The 16,891-nt window shown below is 38.2% G+C and overlaps 1 protein-coding gene across 1 annotated transcript in view; it reads right to left on the bottom strand.

Moving 5' to 3' along the window:
• The window catches only part of LOC123248678 (aldo-keto reductase family 1 member C1-like), a 35,454-nt gene extending 24,660 nt beyond the window's left edge, over positions 1-10,794 (bottom strand). Inside the window, exons 1-2 of the mRNA XM_044677525.1 lie at positions 10,559-10,794; positions 4,096-4,263 (exon numbers count right to left, since the gene is read on the bottom strand). Coding sequence (XP_044533460.1) covers positions 4,096-4,263; positions 10,559-10,645 — 255 coding nt within the window. The 5' untranslated portion in view covers positions 10,646-10,794. The remainder of the gene's footprint in view (positions 1-4,095; positions 4,264-10,558) is intronic.
• Positions 10,795-16,891: the final 6,097 nt, after the last annotated feature.

Genomic DNA, 16,891 nt, shown 5'->3' with positions numbered 1-16,891 from the left:
AGTTTTTGGTTGTTCTAATCCAAACCTCTGTCCCTAATAAGTTTTATTTTATTTTTTTAGTACACACAGTAACAACCACTAGCAACAAAAAACATTTTAATAATCAAATGCATACAAAAAATTGCATGCAAAATCACAAACTCTACATTGTTTACAATTTGTCTAAAATACTTAAATTATATATGTATGCTAAGATAAATATCTTGTGCTTTTCAGTTCCCTTTGGATTTGTTTTACATTGATAATTTTTTCCTCTGGATGTTGTGACTGTTATTTTATGTAATCATGGTTTGCGTTATTCTTATTTTCTTATATATTTCCTTTATTTTCTTTATATTTCCAGTATCTTTCATTTCTAATAACATAATACAATATATTCAAATGTCACAATCTATTTAGCCTTTTTCCCCACTCATTGCATGTCTTATTTGAAGTTATTTTGTCATTACAAAGCGTCCATGAATATTTTCAAACAAAAAAAGGCTTTTTACCCTCTCAATAATGTCTCAAGTGGGAGCAGCTGGGTAGCTCAATTGGATTGAGAGCCAGGCCTAGAGAGGTCCTAGGTTAAAATCTGGCCTCAGATACTTCCTAGCTATATGTCACTTACCCCAAATGCCTAGCACTTACCACTCTTCTGCCTTAAAACCAACACACAGTATTGATTCTAAGATGGAAGGAAAGGGTTTAAAAAGAATAATGTCCTTAGGGCAAGCCATAGTAATGAGATTCCTAGGTCAATGAGCATGAAACACCTTTATAGCTCTTAATGTATATTTCTACCTTGTTTTCTAAAAATGCAATTCATAGCTGCTCTAGCATGTTTCTCCGTTTTCCTATCAGCATTTAATTTGACTAAATTATCCTATCTGGGCCTCAGATAACATACCTGTTAACATAACATAACATGGATATATTTAGCTATATTGGTCCTTAGGCAGCATAGACAATCTGTTGCCAGGATCATACTCTTTCCAAAACCAAGTCTTTCTAGCTTGGTCATACTCAGTTGAATTTTTGTTCCAATGCCACAATCTCTCATTAATGCAAGATTATCTCCCTAGTATGATGAGAGTTCTAAAGGTCCCTCTCTTGTCACTTCCCCATTCCTTAAAGTAAAACTTTTGCAGAATATTTATGCTTTCCAAACCATTGTTGTCCCACTAGTAACTAAATTTGGATTTTGTGTCTGCTCAGGTATCTGCCACTAACCTCATATAGGTATGCGTGGGTTCACTAGATATCTATCTTTTTTAACTTATCTAAGGTTCCAATTCATCTCCTTAACTTCTTTCTTATTTATTTTTAGTTTGATTTATTTCGTTTTGAGAGGGGAAAATTAAAGCCCTGTGTTGTTATTATTGTTATCTATCTTCATGTGCATCTCATTTAGTTTTTCCTTTAAAAATTAGCATGCTATATAGATCCAATATTGATAATGCTTTGTTATCCATAGTATACATCCCCAGCATGATAAAATTATCTTCTTAATCCCTTCCAGTTATATCCATTTTTGTCCCACCTCTGTCAGAGATCAAGTCATTTTCCTTAACCTACTCTTCCTTCTCTTATTCCAGTATCTCAAGGAAACTGTCTCTCCTGTATTTCATCCCCTTTCCTTCCTGTTTCTCTGTACATTAATAAAAATGTTTTTGCTTCTAATTGTTTAAGTTGTTCTCTCCTTATCCCAGTTCTGATTACAGTAGGGTTCTAGTGCTGCCAACCTTCCACTCCCTCCTCACCTTCTCTGTGGCAGTTCTACTCATTCCTCTTCCATATGAGATAGGTTTTCTACCCTACTTCCTTCTAGTCTATTCGACTACCATTTCAGCTTATTTTTAAAATTTTAACAGCCATGTAAATAGACTAAATTATTGGCATTTTGCTGGAATTCCAGGATTCTTTGTGAGTTGAGGTATGTTACTTCAGGTTTCAGGATTATTGGAGGTTCGTTTTTTCCTAGGTCCCATTTAATTATTTCAGTTTTTATGGGCCAGAGTCAGATTTACTCCTGGTTTCTAACTCAAGTCCCAGTCTGTGATCCATCTTAGGGATTCTGGCTAGAATCTATGGGTAGCTCTGCCACTATAATTGCAGGTAGGGAGGCTGTCTCCCCCAGTGGCAGCAACCAGGGATTCCATTCTCCTAGGAGTGACTGCAGATGATAGAGCCCCTCAGTAATTATATTCACTCTGCCCCTCCCAGTGGCTCAGCCCAGGAAAGAGCAGATGTTTAGTCTATGTTCCACAGACCTCCAAAGTCCCTCATTTGTTCCTAGTTAGGCTTAAGTTTCTGCCCTTAGGGCCTGGCACCCATAGACTTTGTGGTGTCCATTCCTTCAGTCCTTAGCTGTGGGCTAGCAGGGTTCTCAAGAGCCTAGGCCACAGCAAACTCACCTATATCTAGGTCCCTCCCCAGCCTGCTGATTCCAGTGGTCAATAAACAAGGTGAGGTTGCCAGTTGATAATTCCACTCTCTTTGCTCTATTCCAGCCCTCGGGGCCTTCAACCTATAGAGGTGAGACTGAGGCCAGGAAGTCAGAAGCCTTCCTCCCTAGTTGACCTTGACTGTTGAACTTCACTCCTAAGTCTTGTTGGTTTTTGTTCTTTTTTTTTTTTAAACCTTAACTTCCATCTTGGAGCCAATACACAGTATTGGCTCCAAGGTAGAAGAGTGGTAAAGGTAATGGGGATCAAGTGACTTGCCCAGGGTCACACAGGTGGGAAGTGTCTGAGGCCAAATTTGAATCTAGGACTTCCCTCTCTAGGCCTGGCTCTCAATCCACTGAGCTACCCAGCTGTCCCCGTTTTTGTTCTTTTTAACATTGATTCTATGGAGTTATTTTTGGATTTGTAGGGATGTTAGGACAAGGAAGCATCATGCCCCACTTAGCCCTACAGTCCCTCTAATAAATGAATGTGGCAACTTATATCTACTGTAAATTTCAAGGATTAAGTGTTAGAAATCAGCCACCATAAACCAAAGGTCAAGAATAAGAATGAGCTAGGAAAAAAAAGGATAAAATGCATTTTAAGCCTCCTCTTGTCTAAATCCAGTTAAATATGGATGGCAAGACAATTCTATGAGAATTAAAGTATATTAGCTTGTATGTTGCTGAAATTCTACCAAACTTGAATGCATAACAGTTAAGCCTATTATCTTCCTTAATTATAAATGACAAATCATAACAAGAGATGAAATGACAGTCTACTTTGTTTTTATTTTGTCTTGAAGTCACTGATCTTTGTTTTCCCAGTGATAAAGTACTTTTAAAGAATGACTATTAATTTACTACAGATTGATTGTTTGTACCCTTTGCATTAAATCTAGAATTTAACTTCCTTATTTAGAAAAAAAAAATATATATATATATATATCAAGCACTACATTCCATAGTAAGAGCATTATTTTCCACAAATTAACTCCACTTTTGATCCATTAGTAAAAAGTCTGATAATTAACATTGCTACATTCTTCTGACAACTGATTCTAGAATTTACATCCTGAGGAAAAGGAGGAATAATTTAGATTTTAGTCTTCAAAATGACTACATTTAAACTGCTATCACAATTCTGAAAGTGTTAGTTCAAAACAGTAGATCCACTGAATACTAAAAAATGACATTTAGCATGTCAAGATAAGAAAAATAATCTCACAGCTCCCTTTGAAAATATTCTACTCATTCAGAAAATATGATCCCCAAGGTGATTCCTTAGTTATTTATTTCAGAAAATTTAATGTTAGCTATTAGAGTACTGAAAATCAGAGATAGGATCTGTTCTTTATTGAATATCCCTGTGCAACTGTGTATCTTGATAGGCATGTGATAAAATGCTTATTAACTGAGTGGCCATTCTACTTTTGAAGAAATTAATCAACTGGGAAATAAATTCTTTTATTTTTTCTTAACACAGTTAGTCTTCCTCTTTTCCTTCCTGTGGCATAATTCACTTTTGTTTTTCAGATTGCCGCCTTAATTGGGAGGGAAAAGGATTTTTCTTTGCTCCATATAAGATATTGTTTATAGTTCATCACATTTTTTTACCATGAAAAAAATCCCACAAAACTCAATTACTGATTTCTTCCCAACAGTACCTTCCCTGTGTAGAATATGTCCTCTCTTTTCACTGTTCCATCTGCAATCTTCGCTCGGATGCCCTGTCCAACTTCTTTTTCATTATCATAGAGAAAAGCTCCATCAATATGGCGGAATCCCACTTCAATAGCTACCTTTGTGGCCATCTCACTTTCACTTTTGGGAACCTAGAGATTCAAAAGGAGAGAATTACATACAACTTGGGTAAAGACTCTATAGCCCAATGAACCTCCTTCCCTAAACTATTTCTTCTCTTCTGTCTCTCCACCTCCACCTTTTCCCTTGCTTGACTTTGTTTTAGTCAAGTACTGCTCAAGTTCTTCCACACACAGCTGTCTTTTGTAATTTGTTTTCTTTAGAAGCAGTGCTTGTTTATTTTTCCGGTTGATCAATCCAAAAGTGTGAGGTTGTTGGACAAAAGAAATGATTACATATTTTACTAGATAAATATCTGTCCAAGTCAGCTGAGTTGTTTGGCTTAGATTTTAGACATTTGACTTCAGTTTTAGGACCTGCTGCTACATTTCATGCCTTTCTTCCTCTCCTCCTCCATAGTTTAATGTAGTTTTGTTTTAAGTATATTAAGTATATTGAGTTTCAGGCTACCAGAAAATTGAGCTATACTGACTCACATTGCAAAACCAATAAGACCTCGAGAAGGAGAGAAGCTTTCAGCCATGAAAAGTTTGGGAAAGGGTTTTTAATACATTTGGGGAAAAAAAAGATAAACGTAAGAGAATCACTAGAATCATTACCAATCGAGGACTGAAAAGAAGAAAATTAATTTGGCTTCTGCTCTCTGGAACAAACACATTTAAACTAAAACTCTAGAATCATATAGGCAAACCATAGAGTTTAGAAGCTCTTTGGTAGTAAGCATATGCTAACACCACTTTAGGTATAGATATTGAAATACCAATTAATCATAAAAGTACTAGAACCTCCTAGACAATAAATAGGCTTAATAATAATGTTACATTGTAATTGGTGACTTACGTCAGTATAACTTATTATATAAAATAATATTTTGTACTTTTTACATACATATATAATGTTGCATGTATACTATTATTATATATTGCTAATTTTTTTTACTGTTGCCAGAGTTCTGATTTGAAGCAATTTAAGTGATGCTCTGAATTATGATGTACATATCATGTGTAATATTAGGGTAGATGTTACATATCCCAAAATGATTTTCAAGGAGGAATAGTAGCAACAGGTTCAGCAGCTTTTCACTCTTCTTCTTATTTCTTACAAGTCATTCCATGTTTTTCTAAAATCAAACTGCTCATCATTTCTTGCCATATAGTAGTATTATTCCATCATAATCATATACCACAACTTGTTTAGTCATTCTCCAACTGAGAGGTATTTTTCCAGTTCTTTGCCACCATAAGAATTGCTATAAATATTTTAGTACATATGGGTTCGTTTTCTTTTCCCTCGATCACCTCGTGAAACAAACCTCATAGTGGTATTGCTGGGTCAAAAAGTTTTCACAATTTTATACCTCTTTGGGCATACTTCCAGATTATACTCCAAAATGGCTGGATCAGTTCACAGTTCCACCAACAATGTATTAGTGTCCCTATTTTCCCACATATCCTCCAACATTTCTCATTTTTCTTTGATAAGTGTGAGATAGATCAGGCTTGTTTTAATTTACGTTTCTCTAATCAGTAATGATTTAAAAGTTATACATAGCTTTGATTTCCAGTTTTCCCAACAATTTTTACCAAACAGAAGTCCTGAAAATTTAAAAGGAAATCAATAAGATCAGAAATAAAAAATATATATAGGATAACTAAGATATAATTAATAGAGGGAAGACAGTGGAATTTAGAGGGATTAGGGAAACCTTTCAATAAATGTTGAGATTTTAGTTGTGATCTAAAAGAAGCCAGGGAGGTTAGTAGATGTAGTTAAGGAGGACTGTGATAAATGCTTCTTTCTGATTCCAGGAGAAGGGAACACAAGAGCTGTTAAAAGTGCTAAGAAAGCACAAGGTCATGGAGACCGACTGACCAATCCCAATGGGATTGATGAGAAAATCTGCACAGTGCCAAGGAGCACAAGGTCAAAAAGACACCAAAATACCAAGGACTTGAACTCAATGTCAGACTCGAAGTTGTGACGCTTAACATATGTTAAGACGTAGGACTCTTCGAACTACACTGTCAGTAAAGCACCTAAGATTGGCTCATTCCCTGAGAAGGTACAGACAAGTTAGGCCAGGGAAAGACATTTCCCTTGCTCACATATTGAGTCCTGTTATTTCTCTTATATATATAATGGCAATTTTCTATAGTCCTGGCCCTGAATGGGTAATTGCAAACTGCTTAAAATCACTTTTATTGAGTCTTGATTCAAGGACCTGTGATAAGTTTATTTTTTCTTTATATATTTTGGCACATTTTACATTTCATTCACAAGTTAATTAATTTTTTCCCCTTTTATTTGAATTTGAATTTTTTAAAATTTCTTTTGCCAATTGATTCCATTCAACCCCGTGACTCAGCCATGCATCCTTAGCTGAGAAATGTGTTATTTAGAATTTTCCTCAGGGGGATGTGTGTTAAGTTTTTAAAAATTGATAATGTAAAAAAGATATATATTTAACTCTTTTAGGAGTAATTTCAGGGGGAAATGTATAATTCTTAGAAGGAAATGTATGTTTTATAATCTACAATGTAAAGTTTAAATTCTTTTGAGAATAATTTCAGGATAAGGATTTTGCCATCTCCCCAGAATCCAGACAATGAACCTGTTTGGTGAAGGCACCATGAAGATGCCTGAAGGGCCTTCACTGGACCATGAAGATCAAAATTGAACTTTGGGGTGCAGTTGATTGAACTATGGGGAGTTGAAATTGAGTTGAATGTATTTGTTTTTGAATATACACTCTTATGCCAACAGGGGACTGCCCCAAATTGGCTTTTTATCAATGCGGCTAGTTTTATCCTTTTCTTTTATCCCCAAATTCCTGCAATTTAGAAGTTGACTATGTTTAAGATCCACTGAAAAAAGACCAATCTTTTTTGCTGGATCTCAGGGGGAAATGTGTTATTTGGAATTCTGGGAGTTCCATTTAAAGATATTTGACAAACTTCCTGTGGACACTTTGAAACTACATTTTCCATAATGCAGCGGGTTTCCTGTTTTGGACGTGATGACATCTTCAACATAAAGCCTGGCCTTAAATATTGGGGACCAGGCTTGCCACTCTCTCTTTTTGGCTACATAGACAAGATGGGGAAGATACTACGGACTGGTGGGAAGGTTTAAATACATTTTTACCAGGCACGTGGCTTTATATATTTTTACTAACATGGCCATGGTAATTAAAATATTACTTTTCCTCTTAATATCAGCCTTTATCATTTTTAATCGTTACAGAATAGCATGAATGTCAAAGGAGTAGAAATTATTACTGAGTGCTAGAGGAGAATGAGGAAGTGACAATGGAGAGGAAGTACTATTCCAACTCCCCGTCAGCCTTCAGCCGGAGTGCTGAGGAGGACAAGTGAAAATTATCATTATTATTGCATATGTTTAATGAATAAATCCAAAAGAGTATTATGAATAGAATATCAAATTACCCTGGTTAAAACATGTTATATTTATGTTGTTGAAACACTGAGAACCTCTGGCTAGAGTGTATGGCAGTGCCTCACATAGGTAGCAATCCTTGAACTACTTAGCAGAACATACTTCATGAGGTTCTGGAACCAAAAATATGCGCCCCCGGGTGAGGAACTTTCTGATGATGTCTCAGGGTCCCAGAATGACAGACTGAAAGCTTGTCATCAGGCTCATGTGAAAAATGAGAACGGCTGACCCATGATTAGTCCTTTTCCACATTTTGACCTTTGATTTTCTATCATGAACACTTCATCGACTTCCCATTTTAAGGACCTATTATAGTAGGTACTATTATTGTCCCCATTTTATAATTGAGGAAGATATAGGTTAAGTGACTTGGCCAGAGTCACCTAGCTAGTTAATGTCTGGAGCCAGATTTTAACTCAAATCTAACTGACTTCAGGCTCAATCCACTGAGCCACATAGCTATGTCAAGAGAAAGGGAGAAAGAAGAATTATCCACAAGAAAAATACACACTAGGGGGCAGCTGGGTGGCTCAGTAGATTGAGAGCCAGGCCTACAGATGGAAGGTCTTAGGTTCAAATCTGAACTCTGATACTTCCCGGCGGTGTGACCCTGAGCAGGTCACTTGACACCCCCCCCCCCCATTGCCTAGCCCTTACCACTCTTCTGCCCTGGAACCAGCACACAGTATTGATTTCAAGATGGAAGGTAAGGATTATTAAAAAAAAAAAAAAAGAGCACAACAGTTAGAATTCCTAACAATCCCATAAAGCTCAATTTAAATATCATTTTGTCCATGAAGCCTTCCCTTATCTTATTTTCCTCTCACCTCATTTGGTTATTAATGTCTACTCCAAACCTCCTATAACTCTAATGTGATTTCCATTTAATATTGTATATTCATAGCTTTCTGTGGTTGTATTTTATTTTTCTTCTGGATTGTGAGTTTCTTACAGTTAGAGGCAAAATCTTAGCCAATGAACCAGAAAGTTCTAATAGGGATTCCATTCCCTAAATACCATGTTTTGTTTTCTTGGTGTAGCCCTGCTTGGAAATACCCTTAGCTAGCTACCCATTCAATAAGACCAGACCTATGTAACCACAACCAATCATAAAAATTTGAATAGATAAGTGCACCCTCTTTGTGGGTTTAAGGCTTAAACAGTCGTTTTCCTTTTCCCATCCCCTCTCCTCCAAAAGTCCCTGTTTCACCTTAGTAGAACTTAAAATGAAGAGGCAGACAATGAATGTCTGACAGACAGTGACACCCAGGGAGAGGACAGATTCAGAGCTGTGGCTTTCCATAGCTCCTCAGATGGGCCGTTTCCCCACAAACCCCAAACTAGGTCAAGCCCCCTGCCATCTTAAATGAAGGAAGAAATAAATGGTTCCTGCCCGCTTTGTAGAGAGCTATGTGGGAGCGGAGAGGAGAGAAAGGGATGGAGCTCAATGGAAGGACTCTCAAAAACCTCAGTTTCTCTTGGCTGGCTCCCATCCCTACTCATTATTCAGCAAAATGAACCCACCACTATTACCTTTCTGGCTCTTTCCCCTTTACAAGCTGCATTATTCACATTGCATCACAGAAATGCCCAAAGTGCTGCTTTGCTGTTGCCCCAATGCTCAGACTCCTTCCATAATAAATAAATAAATAAATGCTGGCCCTGCATTTCCTGCACCTGTTTGCAATAAAAGCTGTCTCTCCTTATCCACAGGAAGTCAGAGTCCATCTACCTGTCTTCTAGCATCCCCATCCCCCTAAGGTGCTCAGATTCAAACAGTGGTCTATATCCACAAAACTTAAGTGGTTACTCTTATAAGACTCTTGTCTGTGCTACAGATTTTTTGTTCAAATGGTGCCTGTTCATAGCAATTTTGTAATTAGAAACATAATTATAAAATGGCTCGTGCTTATGCTCTCAGAGAGCTGTTCCTAGCCTTGCCTTGGGAAAGGCTCCTCCTGACTACAGCGCCACAATCAAAGGACCCCTGGGAAACGTTAAAGCCTAAGTCAACCACAAGTGTTTATGAAAAATAACATTAAAGGTGGCAAATGCATTCTTTAATATAATTTTTTTTTAAACCCTTACCTTCTGTCTTGGAGTCAGTACTGTGTATTGGCTCCAGGGCAGAAGAGTGGTAAGGGTAGGCAATGGGGGTCAAGTGACTTGCCCAGGGTCACACAGCTGTGAAGTGTCTGAGGGCATCTTTAATATAATTTTAAAAAACAACACAACTAAGCGGGAGAAAGGCAGGGGGCAGGTCCAAACCCATCTGTTCCTCTTCAGTTTTTCTCCTACTTCTGTATCGAGTGCCCATAATATATACAGTCTCTGCTCTTCCATTTAAATGTCATCTTTCCTGGTCTTGAAGAAGGAAACAAGGGGATGGCAAATACAGCAGCCACTTTCTGCCACAGGGGCTTGCCACCTTCTCCCATCTCCTCTCCTCATTCACTCTCAAGCTCTTTCCAAACTCTGGCTTGGTGAAAAACCTCCCTCCCTCCCATCTGAGGGCTGATCTCACGTTAGCTTTCTTTTTCCAGTCCGGGAAGAACTACCACTCCCAGCTTCTCTTGGCCGGCAAGCGGCTGTTAAATTCAGGCTGGGAATACATTTACTGCAGCACCAGGTTTAGAGAGAAATTCACCAGCCTGCAGTTAAGATGTAATTTGTGTATTTCTACCCAGAGCCCCTTGCGCCATCCCGGGTCGCATGGGATGAAAAGGGAACTTGGGGTCGTCTCTGCTAGAATTTCAGAATTCCGCAGATCCCCACACATACCCACACTTCGTGTAGCCCCCTATGTTCTCCTCGTCCTCAACCCAAACCCCCAATCCTCTCCATACTTACAGTTCGGGGTGCATAAGTACCAAGTCCTAGAACCGGGATGGTGTTCCCATCATTCATTGTCACCCTATGAAATCTCGAAAGAGCCATTTTTTTTTTTTTACACCCCGCAAGTCACGTTAGTACTGGGCGAAGTCAGAAAGCTTCTCCTACACAGCAGCGAAGAAAAACTAACAGAAGTTGTGGTTATTTATATTTTATACCGCATTGCCCAATGAAGCTCGGTGGGAGTGGCATGGTTTAAAGTCGCACGTGGTGGGGAGGGAACTAGAAGCCGTCTGACTTTTGGCTACTGTTTCAAGTCACGGAAACGTAGCTGCCTTGGGAAAAGTCAACGTAAGCAAACACAGGCTCCGTCTGACTCGAACTTGCTGGGGCTGTTCCCTTTTTTTCTATAGCTAGAGTTCCTAAAGAGTGGTAAGGTCAGGGGGAGGAGGAAAGAGGGAGATGGCAGGAGCTGGGAAGGAGAGACCCGAGCTGGGGTGGAGGGGCAGATCTTGGGAAAGGGGAAGGGAGAGGAGAGGCAAAGTGAGCCCAGCAGGAAAGTCTTTTGCCCCTCCCCAAAGACGATTAAGCTGGAGTTTGAAAAGAAGCAATACTTCCAGATGAGAGTGAAAGTTCCCCCGGAGGAGAATCTCCAGGCATTGATAACCTGACTTGTCTTGTTTACCAGAATCACCTTGTGATTAAATATTGGGTGGAAGGAGTTGTTTTCTCCCCCTGTTATTTGTGCTTTTAAGTAGAATCTTTCTAGTAGTGTTCCTAGAAATATGATCATTGAAAATGTTTGGCTTTTTTTCTTTACATTTGACACTTTTGAGTTTTGACCTGAATGAAGCTCAACATTTCATTTTTAGAATTGGAAGATTTTTTTAAAATGCCTTATTAGAACGTTTTATGATGTTTTATTTTACCGGTTTTTACAAAATGTTTTTAAAAAAATCTAGTTAATTGTTTAGTTTTTAAAAAACAACTCTTGTGTGACCCTGGGTAAGTCACTTAACCCCCATTGCCTAGCCCCAACACACTTATACCTTGGAATCAATACAATGCCGAGTATTGATTCTAAGAGAGAGGGTAAGGGTTTAAAAATTATTTTCTTGTTCATAAATTCCTCTCCTATCCATAAATCTGATATGTTTCCTGTTCTAATTTGCTTAGGATATCTCCCTTTATGTCTAATCATGTATCCATTTTGATCATTAGTGTTACTTGTTGTACTATACCTAGTTTCTGCCAAACTGCCTTCCAAAATCCCCGATTCCCCCTCCCCCAATTATTACCGAATAGTGAATTCCTATCTCCAAAACTTGGTTCTATACTTTTGTCAAATATCTAATCTTTTACTGCTGTTTTGTTTTGTGGCTGTTCTATTCCACTGATCTAGCCAGTACCAAATAATTTTGGTGATTACTATCTATATAATAGTTTAAAATTACTAACTATATAATAGTTTAAAATCTGGCACTACTAAACATCCTTCCTTTAAATTTTTTTTCCAATTCCTTTGATATTCTTTTTTTTTTTTAAATTTTTTGGAACAATTTTCCATGGTTACAAGTGATTCATATTCTTACTTTCCCCTTCACCTCCCCAAGTCCCCCCCCCCCCCCACCGCCGCCATAGCCCACGCCATTTCCACTGGTTTTAACATGTGTCATCTATTAAGACCTATTTCCATATTATTGATAGTTGCATTAGTGTGGGAGTTTCAAGTCTACATCCCCAACCATGCCCACATCAACCCATGTGTTCAAGACATTGTTTTTCTTCTGTGTTTCTCCTCCCACAGTTCTTCCTCTGAATGTGGGTAGCATTCTTTTCTATAAATCCTTCAGAATTGTTCTGGGTCATTGCATTGCTGCTAGTACAGAAATCCATTACATTCAATTTTATCACAGTGTATCAACCATTCTGGTTGGCAATTTGGAACTATGCCCAAAGAGCTCTAAAAGACTGTCTTCCCTTTGATCCAGCCATACCACTACTGGGTTTGTACCCCAAAGAGATTATAGATTAAAAAGACATGTACAAAAATATTTATAGCTGCGCTTTTTGTGGTAGCAAAAAAACTGGAAAACGAGGATATGCCCTTCAATTGCGGAATGACTGAACAAATTGTGGTACATGCTGGTGTTGGAATTACTACTGTGCTCAAAGGAATAATAAATTGGAGGAATTCCATGTGAACTGGAATGACCTCCAGGAATAGATGCAGAGTGAAAGGAGCAGAGCCAAAAGATCCTTTGATATTTTTGACCTTTTATTCTTCCAAATGAATTTTTTTCTAGCTCAATAAAATAATTTTTTGGTAGTTTAATTGGAACAGCATTAAATAAGTAGATTAGCTTAGGAAGGATTATTATTTTAATTATATTATCTGTCTGCCCATAAACAATGAATAATTTCTTCAGTTATTTAAATCTGACTTTATTTGTGTGAAAAGTGTTTTATAATTATGGGCTTGTTTTGACAATTATACTCCTGGATATTTTATTTTGTTTATGGGTATTTTAATTGGGCTATCTCTTTCCATCTCTTCTTACATCTTCTTCTAAGGGGCACAGAAGCAATGTTCAGTGGTTGAGGCAATCAGGAAATACTTCTCCTTGGTAGAAGAAGTCACTTGATAGACAAGTGGATTAGTGGGGGGTCCTGAACTCTACTTTCTAAGCCTAATGATGTCATTGATGATGTATACCAGGGTGTATACCAGGGTGAAGGGGAGGTGCCAGGCTTTGAACTGAGAGAAAAGCCTCCATGCTTGCTAATGAAGGTCATGTCACGAGTTCAGGATCATAATTGCTAAAGGTGCATGACATAGCAGCTTTGAGACTAGAACTAAAGCCTATGCTAACAATGATTAACTATATTAAAGCAGTTATCTACTTAATTCAAACCTTAGAACTTGTTCTAAAATAATCATAAAAACACCACTAAAATCATAAGGAGGATTATGATATTAATTCACTTATGCCAACATTATTGAACTGTCCTAGAATTACAATTATGATTATCCAAAGACTACTGCTAACCTAAAAATCTAATCCTTATTGGAGGGGGTAGGGGATTTCTCACTCATAGAACTGTCTGAGGCTAAATCTGAACTCAGGTCCTCCCAACACCACACCTGGCTCCCTAAACACTGTGCTACCTACCTGTCCCTGCTATGCTTAATTGTGTAATCAGTTGGCATATGCATGTAGTTGTAGGCTGCAACAAAATTAAGTAGTTTTTTGATTCTGTAAGTCGTTGTTGTATGTTCCATTACTCTATGATATTAGTACAAATGCTGCTGCATGTTTTATGTGTAATAAACCGATTCTAGCCCAGGAGATTCTGTTAGCTCTAGGCTCATGTAGGCTGAATTCAGCCCTGGGAGGAATCTCATCTCCAAATGTTGTACCCAAATTTTAATACCTAACCCAGGTTCCTGGCTGGAGGAAGAATCACACTGACAAAGCAATATGCAAGAAGAGGCTCATTCTTTACTAGCAATAATAGCTAGGGTCCCTAGGCAGAGAGGCTTGCCTGAACCAACCCCTTGGAATTCTTAGCCACAGGTTTATATAGAAATGTTTAGGGAAGGGGGTTGGTACATACATAATTATCAAGGTGGTGTCAGGGACAGGGGTCAGGAAGCATTTGGCAAATATACATTAAGTAGGCAAATATTGTTAAGCAGGCAAATATAGACAAACATTGCTCAAGAAGGTTAATATTCATCAGATAAGATAGCTTCAGTTTTAGGCTTATCATAGGGGGAGATAAGGAAGACTGTGCTGGGAAACCTTGGAGGCTGGGGGTAGCTTGTCCAGGCCAGAAATAGTTCAGTAGTCTGTCAGACTAATTTTTAAATCCAACATTCCCTTCTTTTTCTTTTGATCCTGAGGAATCATCCTCAGGTGGTCCTTTAAAGATTGGTGTCAGCACAGGCCATATCAAGGGTGGGGGTTGTCAGGTAATACTGATGCAGGACCATAAGCTGAACAGTGTTAATTCATTCCTTTACAAAAGCTGCTAGTTCGTTAAGAATAAGGGGAAGGGTACATAGTGGAAGCAAAGGAATTTTCCTGCCTATAGTTTGCTGAAAAATTTTTTTTACTATGGGGGTATAGTGTTCTATGTTGTCTCTGGGGTACAATGTCCTACAAGGTGCCATGCTGTCTCCCCTCCCCTCCTCCAAATGTCTAAGGGAAGAGGGCCGATGGTTTCAATCTTCTGTAGCTTCTTCAAGCTGAGAAGGAGTGTAGAATCTCTGAGAGGGGGAACAGGAGAAGGAGCTGTGGGCACAGGGTCTTCAGGGGGGCATCTCTGCAGTGAATGCCAGGGTCCTGGAGGCTTGGAGACCAGAGACTGTTTCCCCAGACTGACAGACAGGTCAAAAGGGGATCATCCATCCCTAAGGCAGAAGGATAGAATCTAGGACTAGGGCAAAAACTAGAACACCAGATACAAAGAGAGAAAATTAGGACAATAGAAACTGATATTAAACATTAACATTTGGGTATCTTAGCCAACAAATTTTATCCCCAGAAATCATCCTCTGACAGGAATTGAACCTTTTAGGAAATTTGATCCCTAAGCTATTTGCAGAGTTGGCATGTGATGTTTCTATTAAAAAAAAAAACACACTTTTGCAAAGCCACATTAATATGGCATCTATAACTACTTGAATAACACTTTACAGATAAATTTCTTTATCCCAGATCCTGGAGGAAATCCAGAAAGCCCTGGGTTATTTCCAGGGTCAAGATCTGAACTTCAGTTGTGGTAAATTAAGGCTGCAAGCTACAAGTCATCTATCACTAAACTTCACCTACTCCTCAAAGTGTGTTCCCTAACAATTTGATAGTTTTCCAATTATTAATCTAATAGGTTATTTGGGGAGATGGAAACATTAATTTTACAATTTGCATTAAGTGCTGATTATGGGAACTTGCTCCAAAAGGGAAGGCAGATAGGAAAAGCATTTCCTCACGTCCCAAGGGACACATAGTGAGGGGCTCCATGTATAGGCCAAAGCTGTCACTGGCTCATGCCATCCTTGTGTCACTCAAGAATTAGTAGCATAGATGGTCAGAAGAGGTCCAGTCCAAGTTGAGCCCTAGAATTGCCTCTCTAACCACCACAGAACATTCTCTGTCTATTGCACTATATCACCACTGGATCCCAGAAGCCATCTCCTTCCTTAAAAGCCAAGTCTTTCCCATTACAGCTCAGAGAAATTCTGCTAAGCAGCAGTCTGAAAACCCTCAAACAAACCTTTGACATCCCTACCAGGCTGATCACTCAGTTATTCTTACATATTTTGGCAATAATTAACATATCACACTTTAGTCACAAAACCTGAATTAAGGGACAGGAGTGCTGGATTGTGTAGCTCCACAGTAAATATAAATCAGGGCTATATTGTCTCCTGTACCTGGGCCATCTGAAAGACTAAGACAAGCCATACAGGAATCTCTTCTGTGTAACTTTCAAGAGAATTCCAGAAGTATTTGTGACTTTTCCCAATACCATATACACTAATATTAGAAATTGTCCCTAGGTCAAGGATCCAATTATAAGAGTATGACATCTATTCTCTTTCACCTCCCTATCTGTTCTCTTTCATCTCTCCTTCTCTCTCCTTCTTCTTCTCTCTTTTTCCCTCAAACCCTCTGCTTAAAAAGCAGAACACAACTTCCATTTACCCATCACAAATCTGCATACTCAGGACATCCAAGTCTCTCTTTCTTCTGTGTTGAAACACAACACACCTTACCTCTTCACTTTTTCTGACTCTCTATTACCATCACAAAAATAAACATACCATTTGCTATCCCTTCAAATGCTAATCAATAACTCTCAAGAATTGAGGCACTGTGTCTTTAGCATAGTGCTCATTATCCAATTCAGTTCATAGTACAAATTGGTAAACTGAGGTAACCAGTGAGTATTGAACAAAACCCATGGTATAGTCAGGTTTACAATGAGCTTTTGATTACATTCAAACAACTCTTAAAGCACATGTTTTAGCAACAATTTACTAAAAACCATACTTAAAGGAATATCATAAAGCATGTAGTATTACAGGGTCTATTTCCAATTACAAGATTTGAAACCTTTTAAGCACTATAAACCTTGAAGCAAGCCTTTTGACTAGCAGGATGCTTATCTATTTTCAAGACCAGGGAGTCAAATTTAATAATGAAGTTAGTCAATTTTAATACACTGAGATGAAAAACCATTTATGATAACTTTAAACCTAAAAAAATATTTTTGATCAGTTTAAACAGATACACCTCTGGCCAAACCTTGATAGCCTAAGCCCAGAGAATCTCAGACAGACAC

This window comes from Gracilinanus agilis, chromosome 5 (assembly GCF_016433145.1).
Source record: "Gracilinanus agilis isolate LMUSP501 chromosome 5, AgileGrace, whole genome shotgun sequence".
Taxonomy (NCBI): domain Eukaryota; kingdom Metazoa; phylum Chordata; class Mammalia; order Didelphimorphia; family Didelphidae; genus Gracilinanus; species Gracilinanus agilis.
The sequence above is the reverse complement of the archived record's forward strand: the minus strand, read 5'-3'. Positions and strand labels throughout refer to the sequence as shown.